Source organism: Xiphias gladius, chromosome 16 (genome assembly GCF_016859285.1).
Source record: "Xiphias gladius isolate SHS-SW01 ecotype Sanya breed wild chromosome 16, ASM1685928v1, whole genome shotgun sequence".
NCBI lineage: Eukaryota > Metazoa > Chordata > Actinopteri > Istiophoriformes > Xiphiidae > Xiphias > Xiphias gladius.
Window position 1 is genome coordinate 21,867,401 of NC_053415.1, and position 23,209 is coordinate 21,890,609.

General features: G+C 40.8%; 1 protein-coding gene across 1 annotated transcript; it reads left to right on the top strand.

Moving 5' to 3' along the window:
• The first annotated feature begins 945 nt into the window (after positions 1-945).
• ints6 (integrator complex subunit 6) lies at positions 946-22,629 on the top strand. Its single transcript, XM_040148425.1, has 18 exons — positions 946-1,374; positions 1,498-1,575; positions 2,166-2,315; positions 7,411-7,500; positions 9,242-9,425; positions 13,131-13,256; positions 13,995-14,146; positions 14,462-14,614; positions 15,974-16,106; positions 16,237-16,331; positions 16,442-16,552; positions 16,928-17,143; positions 17,612-17,738; positions 17,930-18,072; positions 18,199-18,385; positions 20,054-20,425; positions 22,047-22,140; positions 22,431-22,629. The coding sequence occupies exons 1-18, from the start codon at positions 1,264-1,266 to the stop codon at positions 22,522-22,524; spliced, it is 2,616 nt and encodes an 871-aa protein (XP_040004359.1). The 5' UTR covers positions 946-1,263; the 3' UTR covers positions 22,525-22,629.
• Positions 22,630-23,209: the final 580 nt, after the last annotated feature.

Here is a 23,209-nt window from a genome sequence, read left to right on the forward strand (position 1 = left end):
TGTGGCATTAGGAGTGGACTCAAATCAGTCAGGGTGTTGTGCAGGCTGTTGGAGATTCAATTGAAATGAGTGTGTGGTACATGAGTTGAAACGTATTTTATCTCGCGCAATCACACATGATGTTTGTGTGGGGAAAGCAGAATCAGTTACATCTACTTTAATAAATATCACGTATTAAATAGTTTTAATGTGATAATGCTCATCTAAGCATGCGGCTCGTTGCACACATGGGAAACAAGGACAAAGTATAGCCATCTTCGAGCTGCAGGCTGTGCGAGTGCGTGCGCGCACGTCAGTCCCTCGCAGCGACTATTCAGCTAAACCTGTTTTCCTTCAGATCGTCTCGCAGAGAGCACTGTCTTTATTTGGTCATCATATGAAAACCGAGTGCCCAGGTGCCAGCGAGTAGTTTCTGTGCACCCCGGGTGCATTCCTTGGTTAATATATCACAGTTTTGGGGTTTTTTTGGGAATTTTTTGTTTTTTGTTTTTGTTTGATATTGTCTATCTTTGCCGTCAGTTTTGCTCTCCACAGTCCTCAAGGGTTGTCTTTCACAGTAGCCCACGCCCGTGCATTGGATGAAGTAAATGTTGATTATGTAATCATCTCTCAGGGCGGACACTGGCCCATTCCTAAATCATATGCACTCAAACAACTGCGGCAATGCTCCGACAAGGAGTGCGTCGCCACATATGTTATATTCTTTTAACACAAAATGCATGTACTGAATATTTTCCTTGCATTCCTGCCTCTCGGGCAAGCAAGCATGCGCATGAGACGCTCGGCTTTGGCCTTATTTGGATATGGTAATGAGCGCCTTCAGACGGCCAATGAGCGGCGAGCATTCTCACATGTGACGCCAAAAGACCGCTTGGGGGGCGGGGTCAGGCGCGGAGCTTAGGTTAAAAGCTGTGGACAAGACACAGCGCATTCAGTGTAGGGAGAAGCAGGGACTCTCTGTGAGGGGGAACTTTGTTACTATGAAACTTAGGAATATTTGCAAAATATTGTAAAAATTATCAAAATCCCTCGTGAATCAATAACCTGCCCCTAGGGTTTGAGGTTTTTAGTTTAGTTTGCCCGGAAAGGGCTTCTACACTCACTATTCTTACACTTTTTTGAAAGAATGTGTGAGACAGACAGTTAGCCAGCTAGCTAGCTAGCTGAGAGGTGATACAGGCGGCAGGAGAACAAAAGATTTTTTTGCGTTTTGGCCGGTTGTACTGACACCAAGTCCATGCAGAACGTGTCATTACCATCACAATGCCCGTTTTACTTTTTCTGATAGACACGTCCGCTTCAATGAACCAGCGCACCCATCTGGGCACTACCTATCTGGACATAGCAAAAGGCGCTGTTGAGACTTTTATGAAGGTACTGTAACCACGGGACACATTAATACTGGGAGATCCCCAGATCATCATTGTACTGTTGCAAAGCTCGCCTGTCAAACCTGATCTCTCGATAACCGTAAATAATTCTCTACTATTTCCACAGCTCAGAGGGAGAGATCCGGCGAGCCGAGGGGACCGGTATATGTTGGTAAATTTTGAAGACGTTCCCTTCGGGATAAAGGTAGAGTTTGTTTTCGGGTCATGTCCAGCTTTACATTGCGCAGATTGACTGTCCTTCCATCGCTCCACCACGTTGTGATCGCTACATCAATTGTGTAGAGAAAATCTTCAGGAGGAGCTTTCATACCCCTTTTAAAACATGGCCGACATTTTGTTTCAGTGTGAGCAGCAAGGAACTCTGGGTGTTATTTATACAGCGAGGTGATATCTTTTGGGGCGGGGGGGGAGCGGCGGAGGGGGGGCGAGGGGAGGGGGTGACAGACTAGCCTACTTTAATTGTTTAGACCAAATTGTCACGGCGCACATGGCGACTTTTCCACTTTGTTATTTATGACCCCGGGCTGGTCGCACTAGCCTGGCAGAAACAGACCAAGGTCTTGGCTGCTGTGCTGTCAAATTTATTGGCATGGGAAAAGAGAGAGGAAGCGACCTATATAAATGTTTATCAGTTCGGAATCTCAATAAAAACACTCAAGTTAACCATTGACTTCTGTAGAAGTTGCCTTTTATTCCCAACAGTGGGGTAGTTATCTATCTTCATGCATGTTATTAACCAAATGTTTTTGTTTTTGTTTTTGTTTTTGTTTTAAGGCTGGATGGAAAGAGAGCCATGCCACATTCATGACAGAGCTGAGGAACCTCCAAGCAACTGGACTCACAACTATTGGCCAGTCCTTGAGGACCGCTTTTGATTTACTCAATCTCAATAGATTAGTGACTGGGATAGACAACTATGGACAGGTATGTAGCACTGAAGAGGCCAGAGAGGAAATCAGGGTTTAGAAAGTGCTATGGCAAGGTGCTGTATGCCCCCACAGACCCCCTTCACCCACCCCCACCCCTCCCCTATCCCCAGTCTTAAAGCATCAACCACCTGCATACTGTGACCCCACACACTTTCAGTCATGTGCTCAAGACACAAGCATAACAGAAACAAGAAAAAAAAAAACCAAAAGAAAACAGGAACAACTTATTGTTAGTATCCGTTGTTGATTTCACCACTGAGTTCAGCCTTTGATTTGTGCTCTTAAGTTATGGATATCTTTATGCTGACAGTTTTTAGTTGTTGAGAGATTACATATTAGCTTTGAAATATTAAGGCCCAGAAGTGCATGATGTATTTAAAATCTGAGGGTCTCGTAGAGCCTTGTAGGGATTAACGGTTAATGAAGTCTGCACAGATATAGCTAAAACTAATGCACTCAAATGCAACATATCTGCTTTAAATCCTACTTTTTAATCAGGCTTATAATGTTGATTTTTGTTGAAACAGTTTTAGCGAAATGTTGCAACTTAACGGCAAATGTGGAGGTTGTATTGCATTATACAGAGAGGTGTCTCTAATATTTAGTCTACCCTCATTAACGTGTATGTGCTGGACAAAATATTCAAAACGCCTCATCGTCAGTCCCATTTTCAAAATGATTATGAAGTTGAATCAGTGCTTCCTGATAATAGTTTAAACACAAACTGAACATTTAAACCAGTCATTAACTGGTTTAAATGCTTGTGTATTTTCTAGCTTGCTAGAGAACATTTGAATTGTCTCTATGACAATTTAAGTTTAAAGTCCCTGGCTTTTTGTGCTTCGATAAGCATGTTCTCAAGCTTTTTGTGAAAAAGACATTTTTTTTTACATTTTACTGGAATGTCTGTTGTTCTACTTATGCAGAGATTGGGATAGTGTAAAGTTCTGCAACTGGGATAAATTTCATTTTCCTACCAACTTTGCAACAACCATAAGGATTATTTCACAAGAAAGTCATCGAGTTATTTTGTTAACAAGATCATTAATGTTGGGAGATTCATGGAAAAGCTTTGCAATGTGAGACCGGTAGAGTAGGTCAAAAAAGAAATTAACTTTAAACTGGACTTTACAGATGTTATTGTCTTTATATTGCACAACTCAGTTTTAATTTGTGAATTTGAGACAAGTCTCATCTCCAGCTGAACAGCAGAGTGGGCCTGATTCACAGCTGGAAGCCTACAACAAATATTCGTTTAGCCCACAAAGTCTGTAACTAATTCAGTGTAACTGGTCCAGATCCAGAAAGGGCTGCCTAATGACATCACCAGTTTAGTCTCTGTGGTCAAATTTCCAGTTTAGGGAGGTAGTTGTTGAAAGTGAGGCTGTGTGAGATGAGGTATAACAGATCAAAATTGTGCGATTTGTGCTTGTAATTTTAGAGTGCTACTCACATAAGCCTTGTGACCTATCTGCAACACATGACGGTCTTCTTTCATCACGCCCTTTACCGTGTAGTGTCCTCTTTCTTGTCATCTGTCCAGTGTTTGGAAAATTAATGTGCAGTTTTCAGCCGGAGAAACAGAACAGTCCTTATTACCGAGCTTAAAAGTCTAGTCCATACCCGGCTTGACTGCTAGGAGAGTCTGCACACTTGTGGTTGATACAGAATCTGGAAGTAAGTCGGGAGCATGGGAGCAATAATGAAAGTTTAACTAGAATTTCCAGAGTAACAAATATAAGATCCCTATCATCCATAGTAATGCATACATACACCATACATAATGTATGTCAGGCACACTTGGGGAATTTGAATGTCAAATACTAACCCTGCTGTCAGGCTGGCACATACGATATGGAGAGACAGACAGACACACACACACACACACACACACACACGTCAGTGAAGACAAACTGAATATGCAGAGCACAAGGTTACTGTGTCCTGCATTGGTTACCGGTGACCTCTAATGACACATTGATTTGACAGTGATTGTAATTTAATGGCCAGTACTCTCTGCCGTGCATTCTCACAACTGGAAGAAGATCCCTTTCAGAGTAGAGGGTACACTCCCCTGTATCCACAATTTGACTTTGATATCATAGCCGATGTTGTAATTACCAGTATCTAGTATGTTTTAGAAAAGAAGCGTTATAATGACCATTGTTAACGGGCTGCGTCTGACAATTATTTTTATTATTATCTGTCTTTATTTTTAAAAGCAATTAATCATGAAATATTCAATCATAGAAAATGCCTATCACAGTTTCCCATAGCCTAAATAGATGTCTTCACATTGCTTATTATGTCCAACCAACAGTCTAAACCCAAAGATGTTCAGTTTACATTCATATAAACCAAGCTGGATACTATTGTTTGGCATTTTTGCTGATAAAAGAGTTAATCAGTTTATCAACATTTTTGTTGAATAATTTTCAGTCTATTGACGAATTGATTAATTGACTAATTGTTTTAGTACAACACTGGTGCACCACACCTCCTGTGAGCCGTTGTCATATTTTGTGTTGTTACTATTTTTGTTTCCTTTTTAAGTGAAGCATAAACAATGTGCTAGAAAAGATATTTCAAGGGAAGTGGAACAAGTGCGCTTCTACATAAAAATTTTTGTTTATGAACAGACTGTGTGGTTGACTGTTTGAAAGTAAAAGCCATGTTTACACTAAAATTGATACTGGGAAACCCATGGTGTGCAGATGATATTAGTGATAAACCAAATTTCCTCTGAACCTAAACAAAATGATCTGAAACTCATTTTCAAGTTTACGAGCAGGAAAGCAGCCAGGCTGAGCCTTTTTGACCTCCAGTTATTTTTCTTTGAGCAGTCAAAACCAACAAAGGTTTCATCAGCACTTTGATCACTACTATACACTTTCTGTTGTATGTTTTTTAACTCTGTTTGATTCAACAGCTGTAAATCAAAGCCAAACCAAAGTGACGCAGTACCTTGTCTTTTGTTGGCATTGCGTTTGAAATGACCTGTATAAATACTCAACATCCTCTGCTTGTCATTCCACTTTAAGTCATATAAAAAAAGTGGACACTGAATTTTCATCTTCATATTCCTAAGTGCTGAAGGTATAAGATGTTCAATGGGGTAGAGAGCTAGGGAGGGAGAAGACAAAGGAAAGTAAGCCTGTGGGGGAGTTAATATTGCCCTGGAGTGCTTCTTTCTACAGTAACAAAGGGCCCTCCAGGTTGCCAGGCATCTGAGATGACTCTCCCCTAGGAGATGAAGAGGGGTAAGGAGGAAGAGAGGGTGCCAGCCAGTGGGTAATCATGACACTGATCAGTTTAATTAAGAGAGCAATGAAAGAGCAGAAGAAAAAGGACAAGAAAGGATGAGAGCGAGGAAATGATATGACCGTTGATGTTTGGCCATAAGTCAAATTTTCAGCAGGGGTGATAAACAAGGCTGTAATGGATGTCCATCAGTCTAGCATTGTGTTAGCAGACCAGAGTTCCTGCTGCTTCAGATGGATTCGGCCGTAGCCGACTACATAGACAGATCTACACGTGATTAAGGCTCCAGTTAATGATTTTCATTATCGATTAATGTACTGGTCAATTTTTATTGAGTCAATTGATTATATGGCCTGTAACGTGTCAGAAAATAGTGGGGGGGGAAAAAACGCCCATTGCAGTTCCCTTAAGCTCAAGGTGATGTCATCAAATGGCTTGTTTTTGTCTGTGAAATAACCTAAAATCTAAAGTTATTCAGTTGACTATCCCATGAGACAAAGAAGAAGAAGAAAATCACCGCATTTGAGTATCTAAAACCAGCTGATGTTTGACATTTTTTGCTTAAAATGTGACTTAAACGATTAATCAGTTATCAAAGTAGTTGGTGATCATTTTCCTGCCGACCGACCGAACAGTTACTTGACCTTATTGATCCAGCGCTACACATGACAATACACTGACGTTCCAGACTGCAGTGGACAAGAATAAAGGAGCAGAGCTGGCTGATTCTGCATTGTCAATACGGAATGATGCAATGTCCCAAAATCTAATTTTAATCGCTGTATTTGCCTTTTTTTTTTTTTTTTAAGCCATGTTATGACGAGCACCTAATTGCATAGCAACAGTAAAAGCTAAGTGAGCTAATGTGACATGGATGAAATCATCACTCGTCTGGCGAGTTAAGTTCTTCTCCTACTCATTAGCATGCTAAGAAAGTGCCCAATATCATAAAGGGATTTTGGAGAGAGAGAGGGGAAAAAAAAAAAATATCCAGGTTGTCATGGATACCTACAGCACTGTGGATCTTGGTAGTATCCTGCTCTGTTTACTTTTGGGCTGTTTGTGTAACCGGACAAATCCATCATTCAGCAGAAACCACAGCCTACAGGTAGAGTTCAAACCGAGCGGATCCACATCCACTAGTAACTGCAGCGCTGTCAGAACAGGATCACCTTTATGAAGTCTGTACGACTCTGCGGCGAGGGCCAGCGTGCTGACCGTTTGCTGACAGGACTTGTCGGGCTGTGTTGAGGTTAACTCGCCAAGTTTTTCTGTGGCCTCTGTTCAGATCCCCCCGGGGCTGAGGTATAGTGATAGATGCAGTGCTGCTCCAGTTTCATTTTATCAGTCTGGAGTGCTGATGTCGTGAAATATTGTAGGGCCTAGCAGAAAAGAGGTTTCATATAGATCCTCAGGTAATATACTCTGCCATCGTGCAGGATAGAGTGAATGTATGCTGCAGATACACACTAAAACTTGCCTCAGAGGTGTGGATATAGTCACTCTGTACTAAAGACTGTACGTTTCCTGTTTTGTATTTACTATTCCCTCAATTTAAGGGTCTCTCTTTCTCAAAGTCATTTAAAAGAGATCCTCTGTAAGTGATCTATGTAAGGAGAGTTAAAATGTGCTCATTTGTGCCGCAGATGTTTAAGTGCTATAAATATACAGGTGCTAAATTCCAGTAGGAATTTAGCATTTAGCATAAATGCATTTAACTCTTTTTAATATGACAATTTGCTTTTGTCTGGTCTCATGGTTTAGTTTTTAAAATTAATTGTGAAATCTATTTTTTTTTTTTTTTTTTTTTTTTTAATTTCTCTTCGCAGGGAAGGAATCCCTTTTTCCTCGAACCCGCCATCATAATCGCTATCACCGACGGCAACAAGTTGACAAGCAGCGGCGGAGTCCAAGACGAGGTCAGCCAACATCTCCAAAGAGACGAGAGGTCCCAGCCATTCAGGAGTGCTTCCTGCTTGGTTGGAGGACAACTCAAGAGCCTGTCTGATCCCACAAAGTTCACTTTAACACAAGCATCAAACCCTTTCCTGCTCTGTCACTGAGGCTAAAGTTTGATTCAGATTCACAGAGCCACTGCTCTTATGAAGTATGTTAAAATTAGAATCATCCCATGACTGAAACACAACAGCCCCACAGCATCATCTTACCTTTCTTACTGTCAGCTACCACTTAGTTAAACATCTCTACCTTAGATGAGTGATACTGAAACTGTAATGCTTTTTAGTCTTAGCCTTTGAGTCCCCCACAGGATTTGGGCTGCAACAAAAAAAATGATTCATATCAATTATTTTCTTGATGAATTGCTCCAACATTGATCTGTGAAGTGTCAGCAGAAAAGTTAAAATGCCTCTTGCAGTTTCCAAAAAGCCCAAGTTGATACATATGTGTTGCTTGTTTCACTTGACCAACAGTCAAAACGGGCAGAAATCTTCAATTTAAAATCACAGACCAAAAAAAACAGCACACATGCACATTTGAGATGTCACAACCAGTGAATTTTTGGCATTTTTTTCTAAAATAATTAACAATTATTTTTGGCATTGACTATTCCGCCTATGTTTTGCTTTACCGATGAATCCCATGGTCTTTAAAATTTTGGGACACAGTGTAAAAAGGCTTATTGTAGTTTCCAAGAGCCCAATGAGGTGTTTGAAAATTGATGATTTTGTCTGACCACCAGTAAAACCTAAAGATTCTAAATTGAACAGTGAAATTCAAATTTGAGAAGCTAGAAACAGCAAATATTTGATATTTTTTTTTCTTGCTAAAATGGCCTGAACAATTGATCAGTTTTTCAAAATTTTTTGTTGGTCAATTGATTATCAAAGCAATTACAGCTTAATTTTTCGGTCAATCAATAATTGACGAGTATCTTTAACTTTAATTATGATACAGAAGTACAGCTACAAAGGTCGGTTGTGTGAGCATGTAGTGTTGCCTTTGAAGGGCTGTAACCACGATGATTCCTCTGTGGTCTGCTAGTCGGATTAAAGCTGTCCTCTCAGTGACTCAGTAACTCCCTCTACTCACTCTACCTTAAATTATTCATTTATTTCTGCTCTTCACTCTGTAATTTTTCATCTCCTCTCCATCTACCATCCATGTTGAATATTTCTGATGCCGTTCCCTGTGAGATGGAGAGAACTCCATTAAGTCGTGTAGTCAGTTTTGTAGCCCGAGAAGGTAAACTTGTGGAGGTCAGACGCATGCAATTAAATTGATTCCGCAGCCACAGTCTAATTTATGGCTCCAGTGATAATTCCAGGCTTGTGCCTGTTCAGACTGGGCACAAGTTAACAAGTGACGTTTGGTGGGGAGGGTTGACTTGAATTGCAGCTCTCCTGATAGTTATTTAAAAGCCTGGTCTGCCTAAGAAATGTCTGAAAAGAAAGTGTGAGTGTGTGTGTGTGAGTGTGTGTGTGTGGGGGGGTCGATCATGTTAGCGACAAAAACAGCCAATGATATTAAAGAGAAAAGTAATTCGGGAATAAAGAGACAAATTTCTCTCGTCTCTTGGTGTATACATACTGTGTATCATCATATTGTCCAACCCTAACCGGCACTCTCACATCGTCTCAAGTTATGATCCATGGTTTCTCTGCCATTGACAGTGTCATTGTCTCCTCCTACACCGTCCAGCTCCATCTGCCTCTGACCACCCCACTGCCAGGCAGTGAGCTGACTAAGGAGCCCTTCCGCTGGGACCAGCGTCTCTTCGCCCTGGTGCTGCGGATCCCTGGCAACGCCTCGGTGGAGCCCGAACCCCTTGGAGGCGTCCCCCCTGACGATTCTCCCATCACCCCCATGTGTGAGGTCACTGGAGGTAGGCAGACTGCTGGTGTGGTTTATGTAGAATATGCGTTTTTTTGTTTTAGTTTTTTAGAGTTTATTGCTTAAAGGGGCACTTAACTATTTTTAAAGGTCAGTGTACTTGTTATCAGGAATACTACTCAGCCTGTGAAAACACTTATGACTTCTGTAGCTCTGGAGTATTGTCACGGCTGAGAAAATATCAAGGTTAGGGTTAGGCTTTAGACTTCAAATATTTTAAATTATAAACTGGGAGAATTGAGTTTGAAAGGACAGGCATTTAACAGACGGAGAAGGTTTATTGAAAGATGCCACTGAGTTGCATTTTGGAAACTGCAGGATCCAGTGTTTTTGGTGCTTGACCCATAGGATATCTCTGCCTCTGCTGCAACAATTTTGACCATACTTTCTCTTACAAGTCTCCAGACTTTGTGATTGTGCAGCAGTAAAGTTGTTTGTTAGTTTAGTGTCTCCAAACAAAGAGGAATATATGTTGGTGATGATAACAAAGTTTTTTTTTTTTTTTTTTTTTTGTTTTTTTTTTTTTCTTATTGTATCATAAAGGCAAATATGCCTAGCCCACATAGGCTTAGAAGACGCAATAAATTGATGTAAACCAGATCCAGCATGTAGCCCATGAATTTTTAAATACTACAAACAGTCCAGAAAATAAGAAAAACAATTTTCTTAATTTACATATTTAATTTAGAGTCCTTTGTGTCTGCAGCATTTATAAATTATTAATAAAGTAGATGTAAATGTAATCTGCAGGAGAAATAAAAGTTAAAACTACAGGGTCATTTTTACCTTCATTTTCAAGCATTGACAGTTGGTCAATGTAAATACATCACAGTTAAACACCGCAACGTATTGCATTATACAGAGAGGTGTTTTTTTTTTTATCAATGAGGGTAGGCTAAATTACAGAAACTCCACCACAAACTACAACCGCCAAAAATGATCATACAGTTGAATCAACACCCTCAAATCAAAACATTTTAAATAAAAACTGCTGAAAAAATCCTTAAATAAATAAAACATTTTAACCTTCACGAAGGGAGGACTTCTTGTAGGACTGTTACACTAGACTGCATTCGTTACAGCTAGGTGTACCTAATAAACTGCCAACTGAATGTAGATCCCATAATAATTTTATTTTGGAAAAGCATCATAGACATATTCCTCCTGGGAGTGACACGGGCCTAATTTCTACAACAGAGCCCTGTGGAACATGCTGGGACAGGCTCAAAGTATTTATAACACTAGATCAAAATAGCTATTTGTTAAATGCATTCCATAGCACAGCTGATGAATCATCTCTTTCAGTACAAAGAAAGGGGATAATAATGAGTCTTTTTTTTTTTTTTCTGTTTTTAAGGAAAAAACTTGGTGATTAGAGATAAAGATTGCCTTGGCAGCTGTTCTGTTTTCACTTCAGCGAGGGACAGCTCGGAGCTCTGTCTCAGCTCCGTCTTGCTCAACATTCGGAGTGACTTGTGTTTACAAGTTTGCTAGTAGGAGCTGAACAACCCAGTACAAGCACAGCATGCTCTTGTTTTAACCAGTGTGCAACTCCGCTGGAGCTGTTGTGGGGATGGTTAAGGGCTTTGCTCAAGTGCACTTCAGCAGTATTTGTTGACTAAGGTTAGAAAGCCCAGATTTTCCCACCTGGTCCAGGATTGAAACTATCTTTGTCCCAATCACAGGCCCTCTCACATATTTTCAGGCCAGTGAATTCGATCTGTAATCCCCTCGGATGTAAAAAAAAAAAAAAAACAAAAAAAAAAACCAAACCCTGGCTGCCTACCTACCAGTTTTAAAGAAAATCCACTTATAGAAGTAGATTTTTATCCCTCTTGTCTCCAGTCCTCATGCTGCCCGGTTGTGGAAGCAGCTAGCAGGACGAACAGACTAGAATGATGCTGATGGCAGGTTAAGATTAACAAACATAGAACAGAGCACACCAAAGCTCTGTGTAGCAGTCAGTGGTGCTGAATGCAGAACATGACACAGCTCCATTGTCACGGACAGTCTACAGTACATGCTGCCTGTCCATTACTGCTGATGGCAGACCTGACACAAAGCCACGGCCTTTTGAAATGAGTGAGTGAATGGGTGCATAACAAGGTCAATAGAGGTGAAGTTGGAGGCAGCAAATGGCCACAAGGCTGAATTAGACTAATCAGTTGTAGCTGTGTAAGACAGTGTGTCTGATTCACGGTGCATACTCGTGTGACCTTTACTGTCCTGTGACTGATGCTGTGATGAATAAACTGTAGCAGATTCAGAGCTTTGGAGCTACCATTCATGCAAATGTACCTTTTTGCATCCACTGTGTAAAGAGTCATACAATCCCATAAAGATAAGCACACTGTTAAGTAGAGAGCACTACAGTATTTTAAATGAAACTAAGAGCACTCTGCGTTTAAATAGTATCACGTGCTTTAATTCAGGAATATTCTCAGCATGGGTTATAGATTTGTACTTACTGTATGTTTGACTTCTGACGCCTGGCACCATTTTGGATCTGGTTTTAAGATGATAAAATACTTGGATTCGTTAAGCTTTGGGACTCGAATCCTTTACCCTGTCTCATAAGAAAAGAAATGTGCCGAACATCCGGATCGTTACCTATCTAAATAATGGGGCTGGAAATTGGCACTGATCTTTGTCATAAGGTCCTGATTCGATTGATTGTGGGTTGTATTGATTTTTCTGAGATTCTGATACATCCGATAATTTCCAAGAGACATGTCAAAGCGCTTCTCAGAATGTATCCTTCAAACTTAAATTTGTTTTGATTCCACAAGTAAACGTAGCTATCATACACGGTACTTTTTCGCCAAAATAACCTTTTTGTGCATGCAGTAATAACTCAGTTTCCGCATTGTAAACATTTTACTCATTGTGCAGTAACCACAGTCAACAAAGAACATTTAAATCAAATGTACCCATATTCACTGAAAATAGATCAATCTTGGAATTGTAAAAACCAGTGCCTGATCATTCAACTGAATTTCAATCAGACAGTTTGAGTTTTAGTTCTTAAATTTGAAGGAATTTGTAACTTTTTGTTACTTAAAGCTGCACTAATAAATATTTTCTATATTAAGTGTGGATAAAATTAAATGTAAGTACACTGACTATGTGTAATGTGAAAGTGATTGCTAATTGTGACAAAAAGCGCACAGAGAATTATCACCCATCTCTGTAGTTCCCCTCATCACCACGGAGTCTTTCAGCCTCTTGTAGCTCATTATTTTGTTTTTATGGCTCATAAAACACTGTGTGATTCAGTCCTAAGTCCACTGCAGCAGCAGCAGGCAGCTGATTTCGGCAAACAAGTTCAGCATCAAGACACCGACAGAAAAAAAAAAAAAGACTAGCTGGGGGAAAAAAAGGTGAGCATTTAGCAGCTGAAGAGCCAGATATTTCTCTCAGGTGTTGGCAGAGCTAAAAAGAGAAGGAATATTACATTAACACTCATCAGAAAATTTGACTCAAATTAATGCAGCGTTTAAAACTGATGAACACTAAAAAAAAAAAAAAATAGTTTTGAAAGGAGCCACATTTGACAAGTGTACACAATGTTTAACTCATGTTCAATTAAAAGCTACTGAATCCAACCCTAGATCACTGTGTTGAACTTATTCATATCTTCCAGCTTTATACTTACTGTATATACGTGTGTGTGTGTGTGTGTGTCTGTGTTTTGCAGGACGTTCTTACAGCGTGTTCTCTCAGCGTATGTTGAATCAGTGTCTGGAGTCTTTGGTGCAAAAAATTCAGAGCGGAGTGGTGATAAATTTTGAGAAGACAGGGCCCGACCCTCCTCCACTAGAGGGTAAGAGACACTTCTGTTTGTCTAAATGAAATTCACTCCTGACTTTATTTCTAAAAGACCTTGCTGACAACTTCTGCACCGCATCTGTTTGATTAGTAGAGAAGCTCCTTGCTCTCTCCCACTTGCTGTCTTTTTTTTTTTTTATCCTCTTTTCACTGTTTTTCGTAAACAGCTGGTGGAGGTCACTGTTAAAACCCCCACCTTCGTATTTTAACTGCCTACACACTGTTTCAGTTTATCAAAACCATTTTGTTTTCATTTTCTACCTCACAAACACCTTCTTCTCTGGGCTGCTGTTGGTTGTTTTTTCCCTCTGCGCCGGCGGCAGCTGTCGCGGGAGGCATTGTGTTTTCCCGTTGTCCGTCAGTACGTCTGTCCCAGTCTCATGAAAAAAATGTCTCAGGATCACCTTGAGGGAAATTTCTTCAGATTTGGCATAAACATTCACTTGGACTCAAGGATGAACTGATTAGATTTTGGTGGTCAGAGGTCAAGGTCACTGTGACCACACAAAACATGTTTTTGTTGTTTTTTTTGAACTCGAAGAATTCATACTCTAATTATGACAAAATACACCATTTATTTATTTCCTTCAAAGTCTTCACTACATCTATTATGACTCCGGACTGATATGGATGTAAACTGCAGCTTGACTGGTTTTTGGAGGCATACAACTGCGAGGCGGTAATTCTAGTTTTACCCCTGTAAAGTAATCCTCCCCTGTACGTTCCTCTACAGACACTCCAGCTGAGGTCCTGAAGTCTGGTCCGCAGCCTTGGCATTGCTGTCACAAGCTGATCTACGTGCGGCCCAACCCTAAAACTGGTGTTCCCATCGGACACTGGCCCATCCCCGAGGCCTTCTGGCCAGACCAGAACTCCCCCACACTGGTAAGAAAACTTGTGGAGGAATCAGCAAAACTAAATCAAAGTATAGTGTTTTATTGTTTGGCCATGCACCGTTCATAAGACCTTGCTTGAATTTCTTGCATTCATATCTTGGACATTTATCTGACAATTTGTCTCATTACCCAGAGCACCATTAGAATAATCCTCAAATTATACAAAACTTAAATTATCCGTATTCCTTAGATGTTTAGTTTTACAGAGATGCTGTACTTTTTCCAGGAAGTGCAGTGTTATTGTTAATCTGTTTGCACATGTACTATAACGGTGTCTACCTCTCACTCTCTGTGCCCCACCCAGCCCCCTCGTTCAGCCCACCCCCACGTACGTTTCTCCTGTCTGGACGCTGAGCCCATGGTGATAGACAAGGTGCCCTTCGACAAGTATGAGCTGGAGCCTTCGCCTCTCACACAGTACATTTTGGAGAGGAAGTCCCCACACACCTGCTGGCAGGTACAGCATTGTCACAAACACACACGTACATGAACAAATGCTTTTTGAGACAGGACTTCAGAGTTAAAGCTAGAATCCATTATGTTTTTAATTACTAAATCGTTCTCATAGTCCAGTAATTTAAAGGAATGTGGTAAAACACGGTATGATGCAATATTATTTGCGTTCAATTTGCCTGGTGGTTTGATGATAAATTACTTGTGATACATACTTGAATACTAACAGCGATGTAATAAATACAGTATTAGATGTTTTGCGATATTTGCTGTGGTTTGACGAAGATAATACAAAGGAAGTTACAGATTTCAGGTTTTGACCTTTAGAAACACTGCTTCAAATGTGGGTCATGTTTGTTTGCAGTATATGTCAACAACCTGAACATATTGTCTCTTCCCGTCGTTGCAACCGTATGTAATGTTACTGTATGTAAATTAAAGTGTTTGCAATTGTGATTAAGTTACTTCAGAATTCAAATCCTCTTACAAGAGGTTTTTGTATTTTAACTGATGCCAATGTTAGTTGGTGTAAGACAAAATTCAAAAAAATATTGTGATAGTAAAGTGAAATCAGATCAAATTGGACCTTGGTTCAGAGTGAACAATCTCAACCATGACTGACCGAATTATCATAAAATTTTACGGTTCCCAGAGGATAAATCCTAATGGCTGTCGTGATCCCGTGTCATTTCATCTAGCACCACTAACAGGCTGCCATTTTCAAACTGTAAAACATGTACGTTCACGACAGGATACCTCTAAACTATCGATCAAATTTCCTTAAGCATTGAGCTTTGCTCTGAGATTAATGCTAAACGTTAGCATGCTAACATGCTAAGTGTTCCCGTGCCAGCTGTATGTAAGTTGACATGCTAACGTCTTTTTTTGTTTTCTGGCCTGTAATGAGCATTACAAGTCTTTTGTCTGCCCTCCATACATGCAGACTGTTTAAATACAAGAATGTTAACATTTCCCCATTACTATTACAGTGACAAGTTCACAGTTAGCATAGGCTTTGTGCTAGTCAGCCATATTGTGTGTCTGACAGAGGTTAGATGAGGTGAAAACATTAGCTTAATGGAGGGAGCATTTTAAGTGCACATTTCTCTTTTAAGAGAGAGGTCATACTTTTTGGTTATACTTTTTGGTAACAAGTTGCCGACTGGTAATGACATTATTGATTGATGTGGATGCAGATATCCCACTATAAACTGCAGACATGTCAAAAGGAATTGAACAGCAGCTTGTGGGAGCAGCTAACATGAGAGGATACCTAACAAAAAACATTTTAACCCACACTTCTCCAGGTTGTTTCTATTTGCTGGGTTGTTTTTTTTTTTGCTGATTTTTCTCTGTCTTTTAGGTGTTTGTATGTAACAGTGCCAAGTACAGCGATCTGGGCCAACCCTTTGGCTACTTAAAGGCCAGCACAGCTCTCAACTGTGTCAACTTATTTGTGATGCCCTACAACTACCCCGTGCTTCTGCCACTTCTGGGTAAGACTGATGGGTCTGTTCTCTCTCATTTTCAGTCTGTCTCTCTGCATGTGTGCCTTTGCCATCATTTCTCCTAGTGTGTCGTTAAAATTTGTGTATATTCATATTGTTTTTTGCTCCCTTTTTGCAGATGACTTGATCAAAGTGCACAAGTTCAAGCCAACCATCAAGTGGCGGCAGTCCTTTGAGAACTACCTGAAGACCATGCCTCCATATTATATTGGGGTAAGTGCACTTGGCATTACTCTTCATCTCTTTGAAGTTGTTTCTTTTGTTTAACACACTAAAAGCACGAAAGATGCTGCGCTGGTCTTATTACTGTGTTCTTTCCGCAGTCTTTGAGGAAAGCTCTGAGAATCATGGGAGCACCAAACCTGCTGGCTGAAAACATGGAGTATGGCCTGAGCTACAGCGTGGTCTCCTACCTGAAGAAGCTCAGTCAGCAGGTATGTTGTTGGACTTTTGTGTCTTTTCATGTTTGGGCACATACCGCAGAGAAGATCTGTTTTTAGTTTATGTTCAAAAGAAGTACACACTAAATCGTGTTTTTAGTACAGTGTGTTAATCTCTCAAATACCAAAAGGCTTTGTTAGATTTATAGTCTTGTTTACTTACTCTTTAGTACATTTAGCATGTTTCTCTGGTTTTGATAATCGGGAAACAATTTACATTGTTATTGGTAAAGAAACTCTGTTAGTGTATTGACACCCATATTGAAAGACCCATTTGAATCAGTAGCGCTTTACTTTGCGTCCCCCCCCCATTTAGCACTGACAAGCAGAATGTAACTTTAAATAAATCAAATTTTTTCATGCTTCCAGTCAAAAATCGAGTACGACCGCCTGATTGCCTTGATTGGTAAAAAGCCGACGCCAGAGGCCGGCATCAAGGTGCGTTGGCGGGGTGGAGGTATATCTCTGGCCCAGCGCAGGGACTTCATCCAGCAGCTGCAGAGTCTCACAGGAGAGGCCCCGACTCTGTCCATCGAGCTCAACCCCAAAGAGTTTCAAGGCTTTCATCTGGCACTGATCAACAAGGTCAGATTATTGTCTACCCTTTCCATGACAATCAAAGTTTTTCTAAGGATACACGGCTTCTATAAGCAAAAGTTATTCAGTCATGATTACACACAACGACATTGTCTTTTACTGATGGTTACTGAGCTGCATGTACTTGGACAGCTGGGATTTTGACTTACGAGCAGTCCCTTGTTCGAATTTGCTGTTACTTATTCATGTCCTGCTCAGACTTTCCCTTCCTTCCTGGCTTTCAATCCGCCAATCCTCCCGAGGTTTTTGAGCTGCTTATGTAGTCTATTTGGGTGCTTGAGTGCTCTGACATTTGAAAGATGGTTGTCTCTTTAAGGCTGTATTCACTATATATCCACTCTGTTGCGACAGTATTTCACCAGAAAAAGACTCTCTCTCTCTCTCGACTTGAAGGGAGGCTGAATTCAACCTCAAATCCCTCGCTTTACAGTCCCCTCTCTCTTGTGTCCTCATCAGAGCCTGAAACCTCAGAGCTTTAGGAATCCTTACGACATCCCTCGCAGCCATCTGCTGGACCAGCTGAGCCGAATGAGGAGAAATCTGCTCAACACCAGCGTCTGCACTCTCAGAGGGCAGGACTCGGGTAAGTCACTGTCTAGTTCCCTCACTTATTTGGTTGTAAGCGTGCCGTGTGTCGCCTGTTAAAAATGATGTCACGGTGAGAACTTCAACCACTGACTGAAGATTTTCAGCTGGAGATGAAGTACTCTTCAAAAATGGTAGATTTCTTCCTCTACGTAGATCTCTCCTTCCATTTCCCTGTCTCCTTTCCAGACCAGCTCCACAGCGTGCCAATCGCCCAGATGGGCAACTACCAGGACTTCCTCAAAGCTGCTCCTCAGCCTCTTCGAGACGCAGACCCTGAACAGCCCAAACGCCTGCACACATTCGGCAACCCCTTTAAACTGGACAAGAAGGTAAGTCCCACTGAATCATACCCAACCCTACCCGGATCCTCTTTCATGAGGAAGAGCCACATTAAAATGACTGATTATAGACACATTCAAATTGACTTTAACCGTCTTCCTCCCCTTTTTGCTCAGGGCATGATGATCGATGAGGCGGATGAGTTTGTGACAGGCCCTCAGAACAAGGGCAAGAGGCCAGGAGACAGCAACAACATGCCGGGCGGAGGTCCCAAGAGGCGCCGCTGCATGTCGCCTCTGCTGCGTCTGGGCAGGGCTTACACCCCTCCGGTATCACCTCCTGCCAGCCCTCGACCCACAGCAGGTGAGATTTATATTGAAACTACGACGCACGTTGTTATGTGTCTTTTCAGCTTAAATGATAATTCTCAGAAACATTTGATCTTTTTTTTTTTTTTCTTTTGGTCACTTTCGGTGACTTTGGAATTGAAACCAGTTCTGCTAACACAGATATTCTGAATCACTCAGATTAGGCTCTTCACAGTGGTATCAGCAGTAGATTAAAGTCACAATATAAACAACAGTGATAGCTATAAATAAAATCAGCAACTGCATGTGGGAAAACTTGGTTGCCAGCTGTTTGGTATGCAAAAAGGTTTTTTAATTTACAATACATTTAAAATGTTGATGGGTATGTATAAAACATTTTTTCTTAAATTTTATAAACTTGTACTGTTTGTTTGAAAACTCTTCTTCAGCATAAAATTCAAAAAATTTTGACTCTAAAACTAAACTTTTCTGTCGCAGTGTAGTGTAACGATTCCTTGTGGTCTTTTCTGGTTTAAAAACAGTTTCAGTTTCTAACCAAAACATATTGCATCCTTGAGGTCAAACTAACAGGCTGAATGCATGTCCTTCCTTAGAAAACTAAAATTTATTGAGCAGTTACTGTTGTTTTTTTTGTTTGTTTTTTTTTGCCTACGTTGTTTGCTAGCAAGTAAACATGGATGTGGTCTTTCTCTTCCTTGCCTTTGTTAGTGCTGCTTTTCTTGGGGGCTTTTGTTGGGGCTTTACTTCCACCTGTAGATCAATGGAATCATGTGAAACTATTGCCAGGACTTTGGTTTGTGTCACTTGCATACTCATTTGTGTGCAAACGGCAAACAAACTGTGGAACCACTTGTATAAAAAAAAAAAAAAAAAAAACAATTGCATGATGTTGTTCTACTAGTGGTCAGAAACTAAGGGTGCCATTCGGAGCACTCTGGCAGTTTTGTGTTGCTCTTCCATAAAGTTGGGGGAAAGATTTTTTTTTTTTTTTTTTTTTTTTTAAAAGGATTAGTAATTGAAGCAGCAGAACCAGAGATTTCCTGACTTTTGGTTTCTAAAAAAATCGATCAAGCTCCAAAAACACTGCATCCTAAACTTCCCATAATGCAAGTCAGCAATGTCTTTTAGTTATGCTGCAGTCATGTCATATGAGTTACCATAATTACTAGTTTCTTTTCGAGTTCTGCGATATATCTGACTTGGTGCAAATAATACAGAAATGCTTGGAAAAGCAAATAAACATGGAAGCCCCAAGTCAGCAAATGTAATGGATATGATGCCACATTGTCCACACACATTATTTTCAACCTTCACACAACCAACTCTGAAATCATTCAACCGTCTTGAGTTGTCCAATGGCGTGAACACTCACAACATGGGAATCTTTCCCATCTCTACCTTCCATCCTACATGACGCGAACACGGCATTAGACCCCCCTGCCCAATGAATGCCCATGTCTTTCAGACTCTGCTCTCCTAGTTTGTAATGCTGTCTTATAAATGTGTGCTCTACAAACTCCAGTTACTCTCTCAAACTTGGCAAAGCTTCTCCAAAACCACAAAAGACAGTATACATCTGTTTCCATGGGCTGAGTAGTACCGCGTATTCCTCCACCAAGACTGACAAGCCTCATCTGGACAAGAATATCACCTAACAAACAAACAGAATAAACAAAACCCACTATCTTCTCTGATCTTATAGATATGGACATGAATGACGGAGCACCTGAACCAGACTTGATCATCAACCACCTGACTCAGAACCACTACGGCTCAGACAGTAGCTCGGACTCGGAGGCAGATCATCCCTCAGGGCCCGCCAACCACCAGGAGAATCACACGGCCATGGATCCTCAGGACCTCCGGCACAGGGACGAAGAGGAGAACGGGCGACCCCAGATGGGCGAGCTGCCGCTGGGCAGCGAGGAAGGAGTGGAGGTCGTGCTGGTGGAGGACCAGCCGCCTCGCTACCTGTCACCTTCAGCTCTGAAGAAGCACATTCACAACGAGACGACGAAGGTCAACAACGAGCTGAGAGCACTCATCACCAAGGAGATCAGGAAACCTGGCAGGCGTAAGTAGAATAAAAATGGTCCATGGGGGGGGGTTGACAAAATAAAAGGAACAGCCTACATGTAGGGCTGGGTATTGATAGATATTCTTTGATACTCGTGTAAATATGGTACCTGATGAACAATACTGTAGTTGATACCTTACTTTAAGAAATATTAGAATGTTTTTCTACAAAAGGTTTTTTTTTTTTTTTTTTAATTTAACAAAAGACAAATTTCCCATATAACAACTATGTCTAATTAAAGACAGAATTGGCAGAATTATGGTTGTAATCATTAAATATCTGACTACAGAATAAGTAAAGAAGACTCGGAAGCTGGTACTTGACAGTTTTAAGTAATTGCAGTAACACCTTGAACTCAAAAATTCCAATCGATTTGAATCATCACTTCTCTCAAGAAAAACTCTAAGCTTCGATGTTAACTCCAGGGGTGTTTGTATTGAATTGCATACTATGACAAGGTGCCAAGGTTATTTTATTCACACTGTGTTTATCAGTTAAAAAAAGAGAAGAAGAAGAAGAAAATGACCCATTATCTGTCAAAGTGTTGTCATCCTATTTTGCCAGAGGAAACCACATAAGTGTAGCCTTTTCCATGGCAATCAAGCTTTGTTTTGACCTGAAACAAAGTTGTTTTTCTCCAGAAATCTGCATTACAAAAACAGAAAGCTGTTGGGTGTTGCGTAGCGATGTAGTCTACATAATAAGAAGTTAAAGTTGTGACACTCGATGCCTGTTTTTTTTGTTTTTTAAATCTTTTATTTTTCTCTGTATGGCAACTAATGAATATTGTGCATACGTCTGTGCCCATGCTTCAAATAGTGGTAGACATGTGAATAATGACAAATAAATTGCTAAATTTAAAAAAAAACAAAAAAAAAACATCCTTTTAATCAAGGAAACTGACAAAGATGAAAGCTCATCAATCAGAACACAGCGGGTGTGTAAGTTAAGAGAAAGTCCCTTAAATTTGGTCATTAACAAATTGTGACTAAAATATGTAGTAAGTGGGACATTTTACAGTTAAAACATAAATGTGTCTGTGCTCTACGGTGCAAAAACTATTTATTGAAGTCACTGTTTCTGTACAATTTCTTAACAGATCGTTGATCTTTCTGCGCTGCAGTTTCTTTTTGAATAATCGGCTGACATATACAGCGATATCAATATATCTGTGATAAACTAATATCGGCTAGGCTTCAGCCAACAGACAGACTTAATCTAAAATAATTTGAAGAGTAATTTAATTGTTTAGTAATTTATTAAGCAAAAATGCAAAAATATTCAGTGGTTCCAGCTTCTCAAATGTGAGGATTTGCTGCTTTTCTGTATTTTCCTATATTTTAAAATCTTGGATCTCTCTGGGTTTTGGCCTGTTAATCCGACGCGACGAGTAATTTCCGGACGTCACCTTGGACTGTAGAAACTCGCAAAGGCCTTCTTTTGCTACTTTGCGCTCTTAATCAGTCAAAGAAAAAATGAAGATAGAAAATAATCATGAATTGCAGCCTGAAAACAAATGTTCTATATTTGAATAGAGAATTGGATTAAGGACTTCTGCTGCCATGGAAACACAGCAATAATCAAGCGACTCGTCCTCAATCACTTCTTTCCGTTTCAGACTATGAGAAGATCTTCCTCCTCCTGAAGCAGATCCAGGGCACTCTGGACACCCGGCTCATCTTCCTCCAGAACATCATCAAAGAGGCAGCCAGGTAACGAGTCCAGCCCTCCTCTTCTGCTGTCTCAAATAAGCCGCGAGCTGAACCACCTGGATTCCTGGTCTTGAAACCAATCACCTGTGTTTCACTTGCAGATCCTGTGTCGCATGAGCAGTTCAGTATTCTAGGGCTGTGATCACCAGCAAAAAGATCCCACGTCTTCTTGCTTAAATAAGAAAATATGATGATAAAAGCATCTAAAATGCTGCTTTTGATGACTTGATGACTGACAAAGTGTTTAAAGTATGAACCATAACATTTGTTGTTGCTGTTTGTTTGCAAAGGTTCAAGAAGCGCGTTCTCATCGAGCAGCTGGAAAACTTCCTCGAGGAGATCCACAACAGATCCAATAACATGAACCACGTGGACTCACTGTGAGACTGGCTCATTCCCAAACTGAACTTACTGATAATGAACCCAAGAACCCTCCACATCCTTTTAACCCCCCAGCCCACCCCACCCCACCCTGCCCTCCAGTACCGGAGACCCTGCGGAGACGAGACAAGACAGCATCCAGCACTCAAACTATCACCTCTTGACTGGACTCTCTTCATTTAATCAACATTGGTAATGGTCTCGGTGGTTTACACACGGTATAAACTAAAAGCAGTGTTGACCCTGGAAGATGCAAGTGCATTTTTTCAGATATCAAAAAGAGGGAGTGAGGAAGCATTTTATTGCTGCAGGTGAAGTGTTTGCCTATGCAATGAGATTTTTGGCCTGTAGAACATTTGAGCACAGTTGCTTTCCAATCTGTGAACATGTCCTCAGGCGTTTCCCCTCGATTATTCTCCTCCCCTGATCTGATTTGTCTTGTTTTTAAATTGACAAACGAGAGTGAATAATCTCTCGAACGGGGAGGTGGCGTAAACGAGGGAGCGCGGGACACTTCTGGAGAAGGGAACAAGTGGCAGCCTGCACCTGGATGTGATGTTCAGTCATGTTTTCTCTGTGACGATGTTACAGAGCCACAGTGTGTAGGAAAGGTTTCAGGTCGTGTGTGGTTGTGTGCGTGTTTTCAGCCAACTCAGGGTCAAGCGGGATCCAGTGGAGACGCTCGTGA